A 19,596-nucleotide genomic window follows, 5' to 3' on the forward strand; every position below is an offset into this window, starting at 1 on the left:
ATAGGAGGTAAATGGGAGGCACACAACACCCACTGGGCCCCTCTGACCACGTGGTCTGTGCAGCACTGCCTTTTGCCTGCGCCCTGGTTCAGAACAATCTGGTGGGCGCAGCACTAAAGGACAAGGCCTTACCTCATGCCCTGGAACCATACACTCCAGAGGGCAGGCTTCTGGCAGGCCAAGGCTGGGTAGTCTGGGCACCAACTCAGGACCTCCTCCCCTCTGCTCTGCCCCTGACCTCCAAGCCTTCACTAAGGAGACAGATGGCTAAATTGACTCCACATCTCGTGGCCCTTTGGCCTATAGTAATGTGCCAGGGGCTTCAGGGACCAGGAGGCCTCTCTTGGGTCCTCTTCCTCCAGTGAGGACAGGCTCCTCGAGAGTCTTAATTCTATTATTAGTGATGTCACTCATGGAAGTCTGAACACACAGGTATGCGCGGGCAAGTCTGGTTCAACACAGGGTGGCCCCCTGCGTGGTTGTGCTACACATGCCAGCAGGACTGCGTTACAGAGACCAGGCCAGCGGGATCTTCCCCCACCCCACCCCCACTCTGACCCCCTGCAGCATCCAGACAGATGGCCTCCCTCTCACGGCCATCTCAGGCCTGCCCAGGGCCAGGAGCTTCTACAGGGCCCAGCACCTGGGAGATTCCAGGGAAAGCAGTGAAGGAGCTGGGTGTGCCTGGGCTAGGGTCTTCCTCCTGCCAGGACACCCATGAGTCAGTCCCCTGCTGGGCTAGCCCCCACCTACAGGGCTGTACAGACTGGGTGAGGGTCCCAGGGGACAGCACAGACCCAGCAGGCATTCCCCCGTGTTCTCCCTGAGTAAGAGTGAGTCCCTCGGCTCTAAAAGCACCAGCAGAAGCGTCAGGCCAGAGAAAAAAGGCAGGCGCATTCAGCCCCCATCCTAACCATCCTCAGAGTCAATGTGAGCAGGTGACCAGTGGCTTTCTGTCCTCTCTGTGGTCCTCCCGACGAAGGCAGTCAGCTTTCCCAGCAGCATGGAGGGAAGAGGCTGTGTGGGGCCAGGCGGGAGCCAGCCCCGTGCAGAGACCTTGACTCTGTGCCCGGGACGCAGAGTGTCCTCCTCCCACCTCCCCCTCGCCCCCCCCGCATCCCCCCCAAGAAGTCGTTCTGTGCCGGTCAGGTCTTGCATGAGTGACATTCCCATCTGAAAGGCTAATTTGTGCAAATGAGTGTTTTGCTCTCACCTCTACTTAGGAATTCCCGTCCCCACCACGCAAGCTGCAGACATTCCTCTCTCTGAAAACTTTCCACTGTCAGGTGAGCCCTGCTGGTCGCACCGGAGGGACCGCATGCTTGTTGCCTGGGGAAGCCATGCTGCTGCTTCCACTCCCAGCAATGTCTTTGGGTTTAGGCAACCCTTCAGGAGGTGAGAGCTTTGACTCAGAGGCCTGGCCAGAGCTGTCCTGACCACAGAGCTCAGCAAAGCAAGGGAAGAGGGGGCTACATGTTCTCATCCAGTGGTTTGGGGCCTCAGACGCTGATCACTGGTTTTGCCTGAGTCCCACCAGAGCACCCGTGGGGGCCTGACTCTGCTGCTGGTGAGGATCTCTACACACAAGACCCCAAAGTGGGGGCATATGGCATTCATACATGCTTCCTAAAGGGGGAGGATCCCTCTGGTGATAGCGACAGGCCCCCAGCTGTCCCACCTGCTCATTTGCTGAGGACGGTGAGGCTCTCTGGGCCGCGTTAGTGGGTGACCAGGTTCTGATTTTGCCAGTGTGGTTCCCGGCACTCCACGATGGAATTAAAACAGATGGAGGTGAAAATGAAACTTGAAAGGGGTCCTGGGACATGGGGCAGCCTGACCTGCTCCTTTGCACCCAGCCCCCACCGAGCCATGGTAGAGGCAGTTGGGGTTCAGCCCTGCTCTGCATCAGCCTACCTCCTGGACCAAAGAGCCCACCTCTCCCAGGTCCTCCAGCAGCCCAAGGTGGGAATCCAGAGGAACGGGCTGTGCCCCTTCCCTGCTGCAAGAACAAATGTCCCACCACGGCCTTCCTATCCCTGTGCAATTTCCTCCACCCTTACTAAAGGTCCCAGACACGTTTAGTAAGGGGCTTATTGAACCCGACGCTTACTCTGAGGCTGCCAACCAGACTTTGGCCTTTGCTTACACTTAATATAAATAAAAGGACAAATGCATAAAAAAGTTAATAGCCGATTTTCATAACACGTTGGTAGGAGTTCTACACTTACTCCCATCGACAAAACTGCCATTTCTTGGAGAAATTCCTCTGGATTCTTTTCAGAAGAAATGCTCTCAGGAGTGAATGTGTAAACAAAACCTTATCCACTTCTGTGAACAGGGACCACAGCTGAGTCTCCCCCGACCTGGGAGGCCCAGGGAGCAGGCACAGGCTGGCACTCCTGGGTCATTCCTGGTGTCGAGACAGGGACCCACCATGGTGCACAGCATAGGTTGCAGACCAGGCCTCTGGGTCCAGCCCGGAGTCCTGTTCACACCCGTGTACCACAGTGAGTGGCTACTTGGGGTAACTGAACCTCTTCAATAAACAAGATCTCCCCCAAGGCAGGTGGGAGTCTGGGCCCAAGGTCTACAGAGCTTGTCTCCCACATCAGGTTTTCGTAAGAAATGCCTGGTTGCCTGGTGGCTTCCATGCACTTCCAGCTCAAATGAAAACAAGGAGCGTGAAGGAGTGGGGAGCATCGGACGAGGGGGAAGTTTCCCCACCAGGGGGTGGGGGTACAGGATGAGTTTGGATCAAGCAAACAATCACCTGATTAACCGATTCCTTCCTTCTTCTATAATTCCGTGGTGACAGGCAGGAATTCCACCAGCAGATAGCAGAAGTGAGTCATCGCACGCAGGCCCACCACATGCATGCTCTGAGTGCAGGGCAGTGTTCTGAATGATAATTTGTTCCTAGTGGGCACAGCCTAGTGGTCCAGACTCTCACACTACCAAGTGGGGTAGGAACAAAGCGAGGGCTGCTCCTCACAGTGGCAGGTGGGGCCAGCACCGGGCCACTCCCTCCTGAGTATCTGCTCCCAGCTGCTTCCTAAGACGCTTCCTAAGAGTCCTCAGCCAGCAGGAAGCCTTGGGTGAGCTGAGAGGGCTGCTATGCTGTCTATGCAGGTGAATGAATCCCCCCAGAGGGTGGGCCTTGCAGTACAGGGGAGGGGGGCAAAAGCAAGTCTCCTGGAAAACGGGAAAAGCCACAGCTGAGCCAGATTGAAAAGCTCTGTCCAGCAAACACAAATGTGTCCAGCTAGGAACACACTCTGGAGCTCCTGGGGGCCTTTGGGCCTGGGAAGAAGCCGAGGAGGAGACCTGGATGACCACTCAAGTATGAGAAGCCTCTGGGACACCAACGGAAGCTGAATTCTGTATGAGCAGTGACTGGGAACGCAGCTGTGAAAGCAGTGGGCAGGCCTGGGGGACATGGGTGAGGTCCCAGTTGTGGTGCTGCTTCCTGGATCTCTCCTCCTCTGCATCTCCAGGCTCAACACTCTTCGGGCTCTTCTCCGACTTTTTTGATGCATGGGAAGTGAGGTTCAACTTCCCATACATTGACTGAAGGCTTGTCTGTGCTACACACAGAACCTGGCAACCCAAGCCAGGGTAGCTGAAGGGAAGTGACATAACAAGAGAGCTTAGGGAAATTAACCAGGCCCAACAGAAGAAGAAAACATTCGAAGACAGACATGCAGAGCTGAGTCTGAATTAGTGATGGACAGATGGAGCTGAGTCTAATGAAGTAATGGACAAAAAGGAGCTGAGTTTTTCACTAAGGGATGGGACAAATGAAGGTGGATCTGATTGAGTGATGAACCAAAAGGAGCTGAGCATGAGTGAGTGATGGGCAAGACAAAGCTGAGTTTCAGTAAATGATGGAGCGAACGAAACCGAGCCTGAATCAGTGATGACCCAAAAGGAACTGCGTGTGAGTGAGTGATGAAACAGACAGAGCTCAGTCCAAACCCCATTAGTGACGGACTCAAATGGAGTTAAGTCTGAGTGAGTGATGGACAAGACGGAGCTGAGACTGAATGAGTGATTGACAAGATGAAGATGAGACTGAGTGAGTGATGGACAATATGGAGCCGAGTCTTTGGCAGAGAAGTGTTAGTGACAAATGTCTGCCGCTCATGCAAAGAGCAAGAGGTTAACAGCAAGATCCAGATCTTAAATACACAGATCAACCATTACCATGTTATTAGTTAAGAATAGATGCATGAAGATAAATCTTGTCAGGCTTGATGAGAAAACAAAAAAATGCACTTTAAATATAAGAACACTGGTAGGTTGCAAGCAAAAGAATGTGGCAGACCCAGGGTTTTTATGTATTAGGATGAGTTTTTAAAATATATTTTTATTGATTTCAGAGAGAAAGGGAGAGGGAGAGATATAGAAATATCAATGATGAGAGAGAATCATTGATTGGTGGCCTCCTGCATGCCCCTCACCAGGATCAAGCCTGCAGCCCGGGCATATGGCCTGACCGGGAATCGCCATGACCTTCTGGTTCATAGGTTTGACGCTCAATCACTGAGCCACGCCATCTGGGCCTAAACATGAAATGTTTGATGAAAACTTTACTCAAACTTCCTTGAAAATACAATTTACCCAAATGAACACAAAAAGAAACAGAAAGTCTGACTAGTCCTGTATTTATTAAATAAATTAAAGCCATACTTTAAAATTTTTCCACCTAGAAAACTGCAGAGCCAGCTGGAGGATTAGAAAGACTCCTTCCACAAACATCTTGTATATTTCTTGCTAGAAACTCACCCCCGCCACCCCCTCCAGGTGTGTTTCATAATTTTTGATGCTATGTAAATAGTATTGTCAAATTAGCTTTCATTTTCTAAGACATCTGTTGCAGTGTATAGAAATTGATTTTGTAGCCAGCATCCTTGCTGACCTACCTCTCCTTAATTCTAATGATTTGTAATAATTTCTCTCCGGGCCCCCTTTTGGGCATTACATAGAAGTGATATCTCACATGCTAAGAACAACTTTGTTCCTTCTTTTCCCAGTTCTTCTCTCAGTTTTTCTTTCTGCTCTTGTGTGGAGAACAGCAGTGAGGGAGGCATCTGACGGCTCCTTACCTCCAGGAGACAGGTCCCAGTTTCATCGCACTGTGCTCACTGCGGGTTTGTAGGTCCAATTTGCCAGGCTAAGGAAACTTGCTTCTGTTCTAAGTGTGCTTAGAGTTTTCCTCTAAGTAAATGTTTTTTCACGAGTGGATTTATAATTTTCCCAAAGGCACTTTCTGCTTCTGTTGATCCATCACTGAGCTTTCTCCTTTAATCTGCTTTAATCTCTCCCTTAAAGCAGCTCTTCTAACATTAAGCCAGCTCTTCAGCCTGGTACCTTTTGCATTTGCACTTTACATGATTTATCTGGTCCTTGTGTTTAGGATGTTTCAGTTGTGGTGGCGACTGGGCTGGTTTCTGAGCCGGTTGGCAAGCCTGGGGTCAGGGGCAGAGGGACACGGTTGGTCACCGGCCCTGGGGCTTTTGTGGGGCCTCAGTGAGGAGCTGGGGTTAGAGGTCCTCACTGACCATGGGTGGGGGTGTGGAACACTGTGCAGAGGGATCACAGGGGGTTTCTGGGTAAGGGATCCCAGCCAGGGAATGCCAGGTGAATGGGGTCTTGCTTTCAGAAAGGAGGGGGATGTCAAGATTTCTGGGAGAAGAGGGCATGGCCCAGAGAGCAGGGCTTGAACAAGGGGTGTAGTGAGATGGGCAGGTCTTCACAAGGGACAGGAGGTAGGAGCAGGGAGTGATCAAAGTGGTTGGGGAAGGTGCTTCCACAGAACTCAGCGAAGCCAGATAGTCCCCATTGCAGAGGGTCCCTTGTGTCCCCAAGGGTGGAGGGGGTGCCGAGCCTGCGGTGCAGGAACAAGGCAGGTCCAAGATCCTCGGGACCTCAACCCCGCCTCAGGCTCACGTGCTGCCAAGCCACAGACCAGCAGGGCTGGGGAGGACATGGAATGTGGCTGCAATCGCAGGTCCAAGGCCTTAGCCTGGTGATCCCAGGGCTTGGGGACACTGTGACCAAAGTGGCAACATTGGAGCTATTGCTTAGCCTGAGACCCTCTGCCCCGAACGCCCCTCACCTGCATCCTGGCCTGTGGCCTCGGGTTAGGAAGGCTCCAGACTCACCTGAGGCCTCAGGGCCACCACAGGCCGACCACCGAAGAACCCCTGCTCACAATTTGTTCTGAAAAAATGCAGCTGTATTACTGCAATCAAATAAGGCAGGACACCTGTCATGCTGGTCTGCTCGTAAGGGGCCTAGGCAGGACCAGGCACAGCGGGCACTCGGCCGGCCCACAGGCTAGGAGGGTCATAGCGCCAGGCTCTTCCCTTCCTGAAGAGCTAGTGTGTGAACACTTTGGGTTTAAAAATAAACTTTGGAGATGGGTGGTAAATGCCTGTGTGCATGGGCTTAAATATCCTAAAGTCACATTAAAACTTAACTTTCATCTCTTGTGTATTGTCAGCAGAAGCCTAGATGTGGACTGAATGGAATAGAGGTGATGTTTTTCGCTTTCGTGCCTTAATTTTGAAGTTCAGATGCTCATGGCAGATGAGGGAGATTGCAGTTCTCTCGGACTGGCTACTCGCAGCGTTGTCACATCTCTGAGTTGGCCATGGGGTCATGGGGGTCTCACAGTGCTAGGGACTAACTGTTTGCCCCCCAATCATTATGTTGGAGCCGCCGGAGCACCCACTGTGGCTGTATTTGGCAATAGGGAGGTAATTAAGGGTAAGTAAGGTTCATAAGGTTGGGGCCTTAATCCAATAGGGTCTGTGCCCCTTCAAGAAGTAGAAGAGACATTTCCCTCCCTCTCTCTCTTCTCATGTCTGCACTCCAGGAAAGGCCACACGAGAACACTGTGGTTGTCACCAAGGCAGGAAGAGACTCTAAGACAGTATGTGTACAAGCAGATGCACAGGTAATCCTCACCCAGGGAAGGGTGGAGGAGGGATGCTCTGCAATGCTGCTCAGGCCTGCCTAACAACGGTGCTGAGAGGGTAGTTATCAGATCCTCACACACCTGCCTGCCCCTGAGGACATCTCCCAACACACACGCACACCCAGGCCTCTGGCTACTCTTGGCCAGATGGCCATTTCAATTGTGCACAGTACAACTCTGAGGGCGCCATTCATAATGGTAGCCCTGGAGTGGTGGGATGCTGCAGCACTGCTTAAAACCACAGCCCACCCACCATGTGGCCCCAGTCCTTATTGGGAGGGGGGGGGCACTGTGGAGAAGTGGGTCAGTGGGTGGGTGGGTGGAATATCAGGAGGAATGGAGCAGTACACACTCCCCACCCTCCTAAACTGACTTGTGCTTATAAGGGAGGCTGATATTCTCACCACTGTTGCATGCCCTGGAGCCCTCCAGCAACCTGAAGTGCAAACGCATTCGTCCTATACTTGCCTATTAGATCCTGCAAACAGCCTGCTTCTCCCCCGAGCTTGCACCACACTCCCACCATGCCGCTGCAGGGCCCTGCTTCCTTTCAACTCTTTCTTGTCCTCGGACAGCCCGAGGCCACCTTTGCAGCACACTGTCCGATGGCCAACATTAGGCCTCAGCTTTCACTTTGAACCCTCAAGTGTGCACACTAACACTCGGCTCCTCTGCCCTTTGAACTGCCTCCTGGGTCTCAGCAGCAGCCGCTCCCAGAAGAAATGCCCTGAGCTCTTAGGACAGGCTCTGGTAAAAACCCAAGGGTGGCATGACCGGAGGGTCACTGGGCATCATAGTACGTGCTGTTCTGGTGGGCATTTGGCCTTTCCGTGGAATGCAAGGGCACCATCTTCAAAGAGGATGGTTTTGTAAAGGCTTTGTTTACCCATGAACCATGAGAAAGGGACGAGGAGGGTGTCTGGGCTGCAGGTAATCTGATCATATCCAGCTGGCTCTCCCTCTGGGACAGGAGGCCAAGAATAGAGCAGGGGACAGAAGCAGGTACAGCAGCATGAATAGGCTTGAGCTGGGAGCAACCACCACCCACCATGGCACACCGAGCATGGCCACCCTGGCAGCTCCCAGTCACATACTCCCACAGACCCTTAGTCCAGCCTCCACCCCACGCTCACTACAACCCTTGAGGCTGGCCTTTCTCCCCTCCCACCCCCTCAAGAATCCCTGAGCTACCACAGAGGCCCTTACAGCTGGCAAGTCCCCCAGAACTCCCAGCGAAGACTGATGCCCTCCGCAGCATCCTCCACGTGGTCGCCCAGCTTCACTCGCCGTTTAGCACCCGGCCACCCAGACAGGTGAGCATGATTTGAATTGATTCTTTCTCCCCTACATGGCTGATGGCCACCTCTCCTAAGAAACGAGGGAGAAAATCCAAGGAGTAAAGTCATCCAGCTTGCCAGCCCACCTCCTGAGACTCCAACACATTCTCAGGTATTAGAAGAGATATGTCCACCTGCATCCATCTAACCAGCATCTCCTGAGCACTCCTCTGTGCCAGGCACCGTTTCAGGCACTGGGAATGCAGCCATGTGTCTGGCGGGCTTTGTGCAGCCCCTCACTCAGGGAACAGATGTTTCCATGGGGAGGGCAGACAGGCAACAGGCAAACAGAGCAGACAGCACGGCAAAGCCTGGGAGGCATGGAGGAATATGAGGAGGGGAGCCGGGAGGTCAGAGGATGCAACAAAGAGGTGACATTGGAGCAAAGGCCTCATGGAGCCCAGGAAGCCTGGGAGTAGAGGTGCCGAGAGAGCGGGTGCATCTGGCAGAGGGAGGCTCAGAGGAGGTCAGGGAGAGGCCTGCGTCTGGAGAGTTCCTCTGCGTTGGAGGGGCCCATAGGAGGGCCAGGCCAGGCAGATGAATGGGGACCTTTGCAGCAGTGGGTGGCGGCCAGAGGTGAGGAGCAGTAGCTGGTTTGTATTTGCACGTAGAACAGAAAACCTGTCCTGGAAACAGCAGGAGCTGAAGAAGTCAGGTATGCCTCCTAGGTTTGGGGCTGAACAGAAGACAGGGCTGTCCCTGCTGAGGCTGCAGGGTGGGCTTAGGGAGGAAATGTGAGGGGCACTTGCATTGTGGAGACCGAGATGTCCGGGCGAGCCATCTGCAGGTGCAGTGCAGACTGAAGGGACTTGAGGGCAGAGTCCCCACCGGTGCAAAAACCATGTCAATTTGAAGCCCACCCTGAAGTAAAAGGGGTATTTCAGGCGCAATACTGTAAGTCTGAGCAGGGCCCTTGGGTCCTGAGGTGGGGGAAGGGGGAGAGAGGTAGAGGTGCCTCACAGAAGGTAGGAGGCCATGCTTGGAGAAGTGCAGAGACTTGGATTCTGCATCACCCTGGTTTCTGACAAGTTGTTGGATCCTGTGACGAAATGCTGGGGAAGACAGTAGGAGGCTGGCAGCCCGGCCCCCTTTCTGGGTCCTTGGGCCTCTGGGGGTGGTGGTGGTGGTGGTGGTGGTGGTGGTGGTGGTGGTGGTGGTGGTATCTGCACAGCCCCAGATGCTGCTTTTGTGGAGAAGGAGGAGCTTGGGGCCAGTGTTCCCATGGGCGGCCCCTAGCAACTCCGGAGCTGAGCGAGTGCCACCACGGGGCGCTTGATGCACCCAGCGCCCACCCACCACCTGACAGCCAAGCCCTGAAGGACCCCCAGCCCTCGGCGCTGCAGCTCGGTCCCCAAAGGGGAAGGTCCTCCCTCCATCGCTCTGCGACCGCACAGACCTCCCGGCCTGCGCCCTGCAGCCCAGGGCTCCAGGAGAGGGCGGGCGTGGGTTGAGGACGCGGGAAGGTGAGGCCAAGGGGCCGGTCGGGCCCGGGGTGGGCGTGCCGAGAACGCGCGGCGGTGTCTGCGCTCCGTGAGCGCAGCGGGGGCGGGCAGGCTCCGCCCCGGGGCGGGAGGGGGCCGCCGGATTAAAGGCCACCGGGGCGGGCGGGACCGGACCGCAGCCCGCACCCCGAGCGCTCTCGGCTCCGCGCTGCCCAACGCGCGTCCGTCCAACCGGCCGGCGCGCCCGGCGGCCCCCGCGCAGCGCGTCCCGCAGACGCAGCCGGACCTACACGCCATGAGCGCCCAGACCGGACCCTGAGCGGCGGGGACCATGTCGCGGCGCGGGGCTCTGGGGCCCGGCTGGGGGCTTCTGCTGGCGTTGCTGCTGGCGCTGGGCGAGCTGCCGCAGGTGGCGGGCGTCGAGGAGGAGCCTGGCGGCGGCGGGCACCAAGACAGCGAGGGCTTCCAGGTGGTCACCTTCAAATGGGACCACGTCCAGGACCCGTACATCATCGCGCTCTGGATCCTCGTGGCCAGCGTGGCCAAGATCGGTAAGCAGCCCCGGACTCGGAGGGAGGGCTCCGGGGTTCTGGCCCCGCAGCGACTTTCCCTCGACCGACCCCGCCTGCCTGCGCTCCCGCGGGCAGAACGAGGCGCCAACCTTCCTCCCTTCCTCCCTCCCTCCGGGTAGGTGCCGGCTCCGCGGCCTTCCCTGTGGAAGGGGCGCGTTCGGTGTCAGTTGCCGCGCGGTCCCTTCCGAGAGCACCGCTCCCAGCCCCGGGGAACCAGCCCTTGCGTCGGCAGGGCAAGGCTCCTGGGCCGCGAGCCTGGCCGGGCCCGGAGCGGCCGTGCCGGTCCCCAGAGTCCCCCGATCTTGCCGGGCAGGTGCTGGGGAGGGAGAGGCGGGGAGCCCGCGCTCTCTGGGCTCCAGGCTGCCCATCTAGGCCCGCGGTGCAGCGCGTCTCTCCGCGCTGGCACTCCTGCGCCGCGTTTTCTGTCTGTGGGGCGGGCTCATGGGGGGCTTTTGAACGCCCTGAAAAGGGGAATGTCCTTGTTGTCAAGCACCGAAGTGATAATTTGTTCCCAGGGCAGAAGGGGAACGGTGCCGCTCACAATGAAACCCAGTAAAATCCTGCTTACAGGAGCGGTTTTCCCACGGAGTGTTTCTCTGTTTAAAAATCCCTTCCTGTCAGATTTCTTTTCTGCTAACTTGCTCCAATGAGCCAGCAAAGTGGGATTGCCAGAACTCCGCAGCAAGGTGATGGGAAGGTCATCTTTCCTAAGGGCGTAGGAGGACTGAAGTCTCTAAGTGCGGGTCAACACCAGGGAGGGTCTTAGTTGAGGTGTTGGAAGTGTGATAGCATTTGTAACTAACTAGGGGGAGCCTGAGGGAGGGCCCCCTGAGCGGGAGGTCTGAAGACACTCCCCCCATCCTTGCCCCCCAAGGAGCTGTAGGTGGCAGGAACAGATCACCAATGGTTTGGGAATGGGGAAGGGCAGGCAAGAAGAAGAGGAGTCTTTCTGGGGCCTTGGAGAGCACTGATGAGCTCAGCATGCTGGGAAAGACAGGTTTGGGGCAAGACCTTAGAGGGCTTTGGACCTGGACTTAGGGGTACCTGGCAGAAGCTGGGTGCAGCTTGTTTTTCCTTCATCTCCTGCTTATGCCCATGGCCTCTTTTGAAAGTTCCTCTCTTTTCTGCTTTGCCTTTCTTAGGAGCTCCCTCTGCCTCCTCCCTCCTTTGTCCTGGCATCTCTGTAGTCCCTTGGCCCCACCTGCCTGGTCACCTTGCTTACTTGGTCCCCCACTGGAAAGCCCCGTGGTCTCATAAGCTGTGTCTCTGCCAGATGCCTCTGCCAGGGCGAGACCACTGACACTAGCCATATCCAGTGTGACACTTAACTGGGCAAGTCCAACCTCAATGTCTGGGCATACCCTGCCCGGACACTCACACTGCTCACCTAAGAACGGACCTGTTTCTGGAGCACAGTTGTAGTGGGATGGGGAGGAAGGGGTGGGCGCAGGGCGGGGGGGGGGGAAGGGGCATCTCTTCCTCTGCCACATTCTTTACTCCATGAAACCACCATAAGGATGATGACATGTGCAGGGTGGGCCCAAGACACTCTGAGAGGTGCGGCACCTCTGTTGTGTAATCAAGCATGCATTTTCTGTCTGGCCCCGGTGGCGGCACAGGTGTGGAGCCTGGCATATGAAAGTCCAGGGCCAGCCATCAGGGCACCAGCTGTTCCACATGGAGTGGGTGTGGGGACCCTGGGAGGGCGGCACTGACCCAAGTATTTGCCTGGCCCAGATTTTGTTACTCACCCAGGAAGAGCCATGGCCTGCAGGTCTCCGAGCACTCGGACTGTCTGAAGAGGGCCTTCTCCAGGTGGGGCTGCCCGCTCCAGCAGCTCCACCGCCGTCTCATGGGCAGGGCAGAATGTGTTTCCCTTCTGGCACTCACCACTTTAAAAAGTCTCACCTCAAAAGCACCACACCCTGCAGGCTGTAATCCTGGGAGGCTGGAGGTAGGGGCTCTCAGGACAACACATAGAGGATCCCAGGGAGAAGACCCCTGGGGTGCCCTCTGACCCTGGGTCAGGCCTTGCCCTGTCCCTGCCTAGATATTCTTCTGAATTTGGAGGCTCCCACTATGATGGTATTAGGGCCTGACCTGTGACTAGGCATCACTACACACACTCAGTTTCCCCATCTTTAAAAGGAAGCTGGGACTGCACCCATGCCCAGCCTTGTCCCTCCCTGTTCTTCCTTATGGCCTCTCCCCATTAATCCTATATCCTCTCCCCATTAATCCTATCCCCTGGAATCCTCTGCCCTGACCCTGCCCAGTTCCCCAAGGCCGTCTTCATGGCCCCACCTCTTTTCCTAACCTCTGAAGTCCCCCATCTCTTTCTGCCTTGTCCTGTCCCCATCTTCTGAGGCTGCTCCTTCTTCATCCACCTTGGGGCCCTGCCCCTGGATCCGGACCTAAGTCCTCCCCCCACCCCAGGTCTATTCTCCCTTCACTGCCCCACACCCAGCACCTTCAGGTACTGTCTTCCAGGGGCCCCCATCTCCAGCCCTGGTTACCTGAAAGGAGTCTCTGCACAGACATCTCCCCACAACTCAGAGGAACCCCCACTCCCCCCACTTCTCAGCTCTCCAGGCCCCAAACCAAGGCTTAGTAAACAATCTGGACCCACCGCTCACACTTAGCCACCCAAACCAGGAGTCACCTCGAGCCAATGACCTCATCTCAGTGGTCCCCACTCACTCCAGACCAGACCAAGCTGAGCTCCACACCTTCCAAGGCTTGGGTCTCACCCCCCACAATCCGCTGTGCTCTCTGCAGTGAAAATCAGAGCTCTGGCCTAGTTTCTGCTGGACTAAGCCAGGGACCTCCCACTGCCCAGCCCACCTCCCTGCCCAAGCCCTCTGCATTCAGGTGCCCACCCCTACCCCACCGCCATCCCTAAGACTCTGGACTTACACTTGAGGCCCTGACTCAGAGACCAGACCCCCTCAGCCATCTCCCTCTCTGCAAAGCCAACCCTAATGCCTGTCGCTCAAAACCCTAAGGACTAGTCACGCCCACACCTTACCCTGATGGGGCCAGAGGCCTCTCGGCCGTGGGTCCAACCCGTGCACAGATGAGGGACGTGCTTGGATCACAGTGTACTTCCTCCCGCCCCACAGTCCAGGGTTCACACTTGTTAAGCCACTTGGCCCCATTCATCATTTAAAATGGTCAGGGATCATCTAGACTATTTGAGTCTCAAATTACAGGAACAGAAGAGCTGGATTGATACTGATTTCCAAACACCTTGTGTTGGAGAGGTCAGATTGCTTCCAGCTATTAGTAACCTTGATGGGGAAAAAAGGTGCAGGGGACCCTGAGACACAGGCAGGAACTCCTGCATAAGCTTCAAGCAGCTTCTCTGCTCAGCAGCTGGGGACAGAGACCCTGGAGAGCAGGGTCACAGCACTATCTTGGTGACCTAGGACTGGGTTCTGCCACTTTGCAAGGTGAGGAGCAGGTATGGTTCTTGTACCCACAGATGTCCAATGAGGCAGCAAAGTCGGATTGCAAGCTCCCCACATGTATACATCTGGGCCTGTTACTGCATCTTTAGGAAATTCAGAGGAGAAGAAGGCCACTGAGGCCAGGGAGCCGAACACAGCTCAGGGACGGGTGGGAAATGAGGGTGAGGATCCTTATGCAGTGGGTGGTGTCTGCCCTTGGTGGAGGGGAAGGGACCTTTCCCTGGAACAGCCGGGAGCCCCGGGCATGTGCTTCTCTGGGGCGGGTCCCAAGTCTGCAGCCACCCATACCAGGGTCACTTTGGACCTTGCACCAGGCCAGGCTTTCTCTCCCTAACAATGTTCTCAGTCCTCAGGCCTCCCCTGGCTGTGTGACTTCTGTCTAGACACCCCGCCCAGTGGTGGATTTCTCTGCGGTACAGCTGTCGGGCACTGGGTGTCTGCCCTGAAATATGCTCCAGGTTGTGTGGGAAGCTCTGGGTGGTGTTTAACTCCTGGGTTAATTACTCCTGCTCTGGTTTTAGATGGGGAGCCCCTGACTCCTATCCCACTCCCTCCTGTGGGCTCCTGGGCACCTTCTACCATGCTCTCCTCTCTGCACCCCCTGAATTTCCCTTGCTGGCCAGGAGGGAACACATAAGAGGATCTGGAAGATAAGGATGGCCTAGAAGGGCAGAGTAACCACCAGGAGTCCCAGTGCAAACCTATCCTCCCAAGAGTAGACAGTCAGTGGGCCCTAGTGGACCCCAGTCCTCACAGGACAGATGGAGTCCATGGGAGTGAAGACCCATTATCCAAGGCCTGGAACCAAGGACTGTCCCTGGAGTCTCTGCTGGAGGGAAGGTGCCATGCTGAAGGTGTAAAGTCTCCCTTTTCAGGAATTGCCCAAGGGAGAATTAGCCCCTGGCTATAAAATAATCCATGGGCATTCGGAGCTAAGGTATTCTGTTGGAATGATCTGAGGAAGGGGGCAAAGGTCAAGCAGTGCGATAGCACCCAGGCCTGCCTGCTCCACAAGGGACTCCCCAGGGAGCCTTCCCCCCGGGCCAGCTTCCCGAAACAGTCCAGCATGAATCACCACCAGTCCCCAGGACACCAGGCTCTTCTCCGGAGTCTGGCCCGGGCCAGCCTTGGTGCGCATGCACAGGCTCTGTGAAGGCAGGAGTTTGGCGAAACTTAGCTCTGGGCTCTCTGATCCGGCCCTTAACCAGCCTCACACTTTATTTCTTCACAGACAAGTTCAGCCCACCCCACCCACAGTTCTGCCCCCCAGCTCTGGCCCAGTAGGACAGAGGCAGGACTTCCTTCCACACGCGCCAGGCCCTTCCCCGTGAGCTCCCCAAGAGCCAGGGAGTGTTTAAAGTCGGGGTTCCCATCCACACATCTCCCCGTTTTCTCTCCACTCCCTTTTGGCAGCGAGTTTTCCCAGGAGCTGTGCACCTGAAGCGGGTGGGGAGCTCAGTTCTGATGAAGGAAGCGAGCCAACATCAGGGCTGGCCAAGGTTAGGGCTGGCCAAGGTCAGGGCCAGTCTCCTCAGCTCCTCTACCTGCCCTACGCTGGCAGGTGCTCTGAGTTTCTCAGAGAAGGGGCTTCCCCAGCTCTGCCCCTGCTGGGGAGCTAGGACAAGTCTGCCCCCAGAGCATGGTATCCATGGCTCTGAGTCTGACAGCTGGCAGCTCTCTGGTGTTGGGTCTCAGACACCAAGCTTTGGGGTGCTGAGTATTGGAATGCTGGATCTCAAGTACCAGGTATTATGGTACCAGGCCTCAGGGACCATGTCTTGGGGTGCTAGGTATTGGGGGGCATCTGTGCAGAGCCCGCTTCCCCACCCTTAGCACTGGAGCCTAGAATGGCTGATTTCCTGCTTGAGCCATGCTGAACACAGTGGGGTTTCTGCCCCTTGCATCCAGAAAAGTTTCAAGGCAGCTGGGTGGTTTCCTAGTATGAGACTCTGAGCTGTTTGAGGTTTGCTCACCTTGGGCAGGTCTTTGCCCCCACCCTTGCCTGTACCTTGCTCACACCCTGCCTCCACCCTCTCACCTCCAGCCCTTCTTCCTGACCTGACCTCATGCACTTGTTTCCAGCTCTTCTCTATCTCTTCTTATCTTTTCTTCTATCTCCTCCTGTCTATTCAGAGCTGGGGAGATAGCAGTGCCCGGAGTCCAGGTGCCTGCAGCACCTGTCCTCCCCATCCAGCCCTGCTTGCAGAGCCCATCAGATTGGAGGGGGTGCTGAGCTCAAGGGGGCATGTGGGCTGGGGGTGGGTGAGTTCGTGGCAGCCTCCCATCCACCCTGCTGTAGCCCTGCTATACAGTGGCTTTTCTTGGCTTCACCTGAAGCTCAGACTCCTACACACACACACACACACACACACACACACACACACACCCCTCCCCAGTCAGGCAGGTCACCAGGAATTGGAGTCCCACCTACCCAGGACCTTTCTTGCCCCACCTCTTCTGAGCTCAGAACCTCCAGCCCCCTACCCCCAGCTCCTGAGGATGCCCCCACAGCCAGGTCAGGGATGCAAAGGCAGGGACTGTGTATTTCTCTTCCTGCTGTGTACCCAAAACCCAGAGGACTGCCCGGGATCCTGAAGATCTGCTTTGCAGGGGTGAGGGATGAATGAATGAGTGAGTGAACCAATACACTGATGAATCTCAGCTTCTCACTTGTCTGTGAGCTTCCTACAAACCATCCAGATGCTGGGTCTGGGAAGCAGCTTCCTAAGCTCCTTGGCTGAATTCTCCACCATCCTGCCACCCCTCAAATTGCCATGCAGCCTCTGGTGAGCCGAGTGGCACACCCTATGACAACACCTCCAGGAAGGCAGACCATTGACAAGTGGCGCCAGCATTAGCTCAGAGTACTGTGAGCGTGTTGGGGTTTAGGGTGGAGAGCACCATCACCCCAAACAGAGCAGGCCTGGGTGGGCCAGGTCTCCAGGAGACGGCACGCTCGCCTATGCATGTCTGAAGTGCCCTCCACCACAAGCTGAAATCTGCTGCCCTGTTCGCCACCGTGCAACCTTCTGGATTAAGACAGAATGACTGCCAGGTCCTGACATGCTGGCCTCCAGACACACAGACACCTGCACAGGTCCTGGCTCATGCACCTTCCTGGGACACAGCCTGGAACTTGGGTCCCAGGCAGGTCAATACCCTCAGCAAATTGATGACTCTTTTGGGTTTGAACGGTTTACTTTATCAAAATAATCCAAAATGTTTGCTATTTATTTATTTATTTATTTATTTATTTATTTATAGCAGCCATAGTTCTGGGTACTAGATGAGCTCTCACCAGTGTAATATTCATTTAATAAATGTTAGTGCTGCCACATGCCTGGCACTGCTGTAGGCCAGGAGAAGGTCACTTCAAACCAAACAAACCCAAGCTTTGGAGGGTAGCATTTGTGCAAGGACAGACAGATGCAATCATGCCTCGGGATAATGACATTAAGTTCAATAGTGAACAAATGATGGGAGGAGTGAGTCCTTGGGTAAGGGGAAAAGCATTTTCAGAGTGGAGCAGCCAGTGCAATGGTACTGTGATGGACCTGTGTTGGTATACCTGAGGAGCAGCTGGGAGACCCATCAAGGGAAGGGTGGGAGGTAAGGTCAGAGGGGCCAGGGAAGTGAAGCCATGAGAGCTTCTGAACTGAGGTGAACTTGACCCCACTGGGATGTAAGGGAAGCCAGGCCTGGGGCCTCTTATTGAGTAGTATAGAGCACGCTGACACCAGCTGCTGCTTGTTTGAGAGATTTTAGGAAAGTCTGAAGCCTGAGCCAAGACAAGCCATTTATATGGAAAAGCCACTGCTAACAGCTTGGGTGGGCTGCAAATTGGGTGGGTGAGTCTCAGGGAATCATCAGGGCCTTGCAAACAGTGTGAGCCAGGTTGATGGATACTCAGATATGGGGCTTGCCAGTTAGCTCTGTGATGGGGAAGGATGAAGGAACAATGACTCCTGTGAACCACCCCTGTCTGGGAGAAAGCTGCCCCTTAGTTCTTGCTCTGGTTCCAGACAATCCAATTCTTCCCCATGTGTCTTTGGATCCCCACAAGCTGCAGCCCCAGCACTGAAGCTCAGAGGGAGTGAGTCCATGTGCTGCCCCTTTACAAGGAACTGCCTGGGACTCCAGCAGTTCCCCTGTTACTTAGCCACAATCCCCACTGGTTTTTATAGCCCAGCATTATGGGGGCTTCTCTTCACAGCACTGGAAGCCTGGGCTGAGGGGTCTGGTGAGGGGCTGGGATCCCTTGCTCCTCATGGGAAGCCTCTGCAGCCGAGATATCCCTCCTGATTAAAAAAATACTACACATGTGCGTTGGACCAGCCTGTTCTGCACCTCCGCCCCTCCTACCAGTTTCACTGTGCTTTCTTCTTCATTCTTTAGTTGTAGGACTTCCATTCAACCAGATTTCAGGTGGTTCTGAATGATGGTTGTTTTGTATTTTTGTTGTAATTTTGTTGTGAGAGGTGGCAAGTATCAGTGTTTACCTAAGCCGCCATCTTGGTTCTCCTCTGTTGACCATTTTTTGCCCCAGGATTATTTATAAAGGGGAAAAGCCCTCTGATTTCATAAGATTCTTCCCAGTAACATGTTCAGGATAAACAAGTCAGAAAACCAGTGCATATGTTCGCAAGGGTCTGATTAGAGATGCAAGTTCTTCTCCCAGGAGCTCTGGTGGCTTGGTGAGGCAAGGCCTCTGAGAGCTGAAGAGCCCATCAGGCTGCTGTTTTGGCCTCTGTGCCTCCAGCTTCCGAGGAGGGTGCATGCCTGGGAGGTAAGGAGGGCGAATGGTGCCCGACTCTGTGGACTTGAACCACATGTAGGGGAGGCGATGACCGCTGACAGCACAGGGCTATGGGTTCCCATGGCAAAGCTCTGGGCAGCACCCAAGCGGGGTGAGCGCTGATGTATTATTCTTCAGGTCATGCAAGGTGCCTGGGCTGGGGCTGGAGTCCTTCCTTGGAGCTGGCTGTGTCTCAAGTTCACATCTATAACCCAAGTGTTATATTCAGGAAGTGATGAAAGCCCCATGGTTTACTGGGTGAGGGGTCAGAGTCCAGGCAAAGGGGTCAGATGGTGGCCAGATGCAGGCTTCCCGTTTGTGAGAGATCAAGATGGGCCTCAGAGGAAGAGAGGTGGCTGGGCTGAGCAAGAGAGGCTGCGGGGAGAGTACTCAGGCAGAAGCACCAGCCCAGGGGGCTCCAGTGGGTGGAGGCGAGGGCCATGTGGGCTGCAGTGGTGGATGGTTAAGTCCTGAAGATGGAGATGGGGGATGGGGCATGGTTGAGCCACATTGTCTCCCAGGCAGCCCCCCCCCTTACACACACACACACACACACACACACACACACACACACACACTCCGATAGAATGCTCTACTTCAGGCACAGATATCTCTGCAGACAGACCAGTGTCAGCTCCAGGAAGGTGTCTTGTGAACCAGCCTCTGAGGGCAAAGATAGATCAGCTTCTTTCTGGGTCAAACCAGTGCTCAGGGGGAAGGAGTATGGCTGCTGGGGGAGGGTCAGACTCTGTTTCTTCCCTTCCATGAATTCACCACCTGCCGAGCTGTCATGCCAAAGTCCAACCTGGTTGAGTTCTCAGCTGGAAAAGGGTTTCTTACAAAGGCAGGATGGGAAAGCTGGAAATGCCTGTTTCTAACAGCTTTTAGAACAATGCAAAGGGTGAAACCACCAGCTCATTGGGGCTCTGTTCCTTCTAGTACTTAGCTAGCTCTAGTTTTTGGGTACTACGGTCTCCCCTTCTGCTTTCCCTTGGAAT

At 55.3% G+C, this 19,596-nt stretch overlaps 1 protein-coding gene across 3 annotated transcripts in view; it reads left to right on the forward strand.

The window, feature by feature from the left end:
• The first annotated feature begins 9,920 nt into the window (after positions 1–9,920).
• The window catches only part of SLC9A3 (solute carrier family 9 member A3), a 46,383-nt gene continuing 36,707 nt past the window's right edge, over positions 9,921–19,596 (forward strand). Inside the window, exon 1 of one of the 3 annotated variants that reach the window (XM_036409606.2) lies at positions 9,921–10,312. In XM_036409606.2, coding sequence (XP_036265499.1) covers positions 10,093–10,312 — 220 coding nt within the window. In that variant the 5' untranslated portion in view covers positions 9,921–10,092. The remainder of the gene's footprint in view (positions 10,313–19,596) is intronic. The other 2 variants (XM_036409605.2, XM_036409607.2) reach the window with 2 other exon arrangements.

Source organism: Pipistrellus kuhlii, unplaced genomic scaffold (assembly GCF_014108245.1).
Source record: "Pipistrellus kuhlii isolate mPipKuh1 unplaced genomic scaffold, mPipKuh1.p scaffold_m20_p_4, whole genome shotgun sequence".
In the NCBI taxonomy this organism is placed as follows: Eukaryota; Metazoa; Chordata; class Mammalia; order Chiroptera; family Vespertilionidae; genus Pipistrellus; species Pipistrellus kuhlii.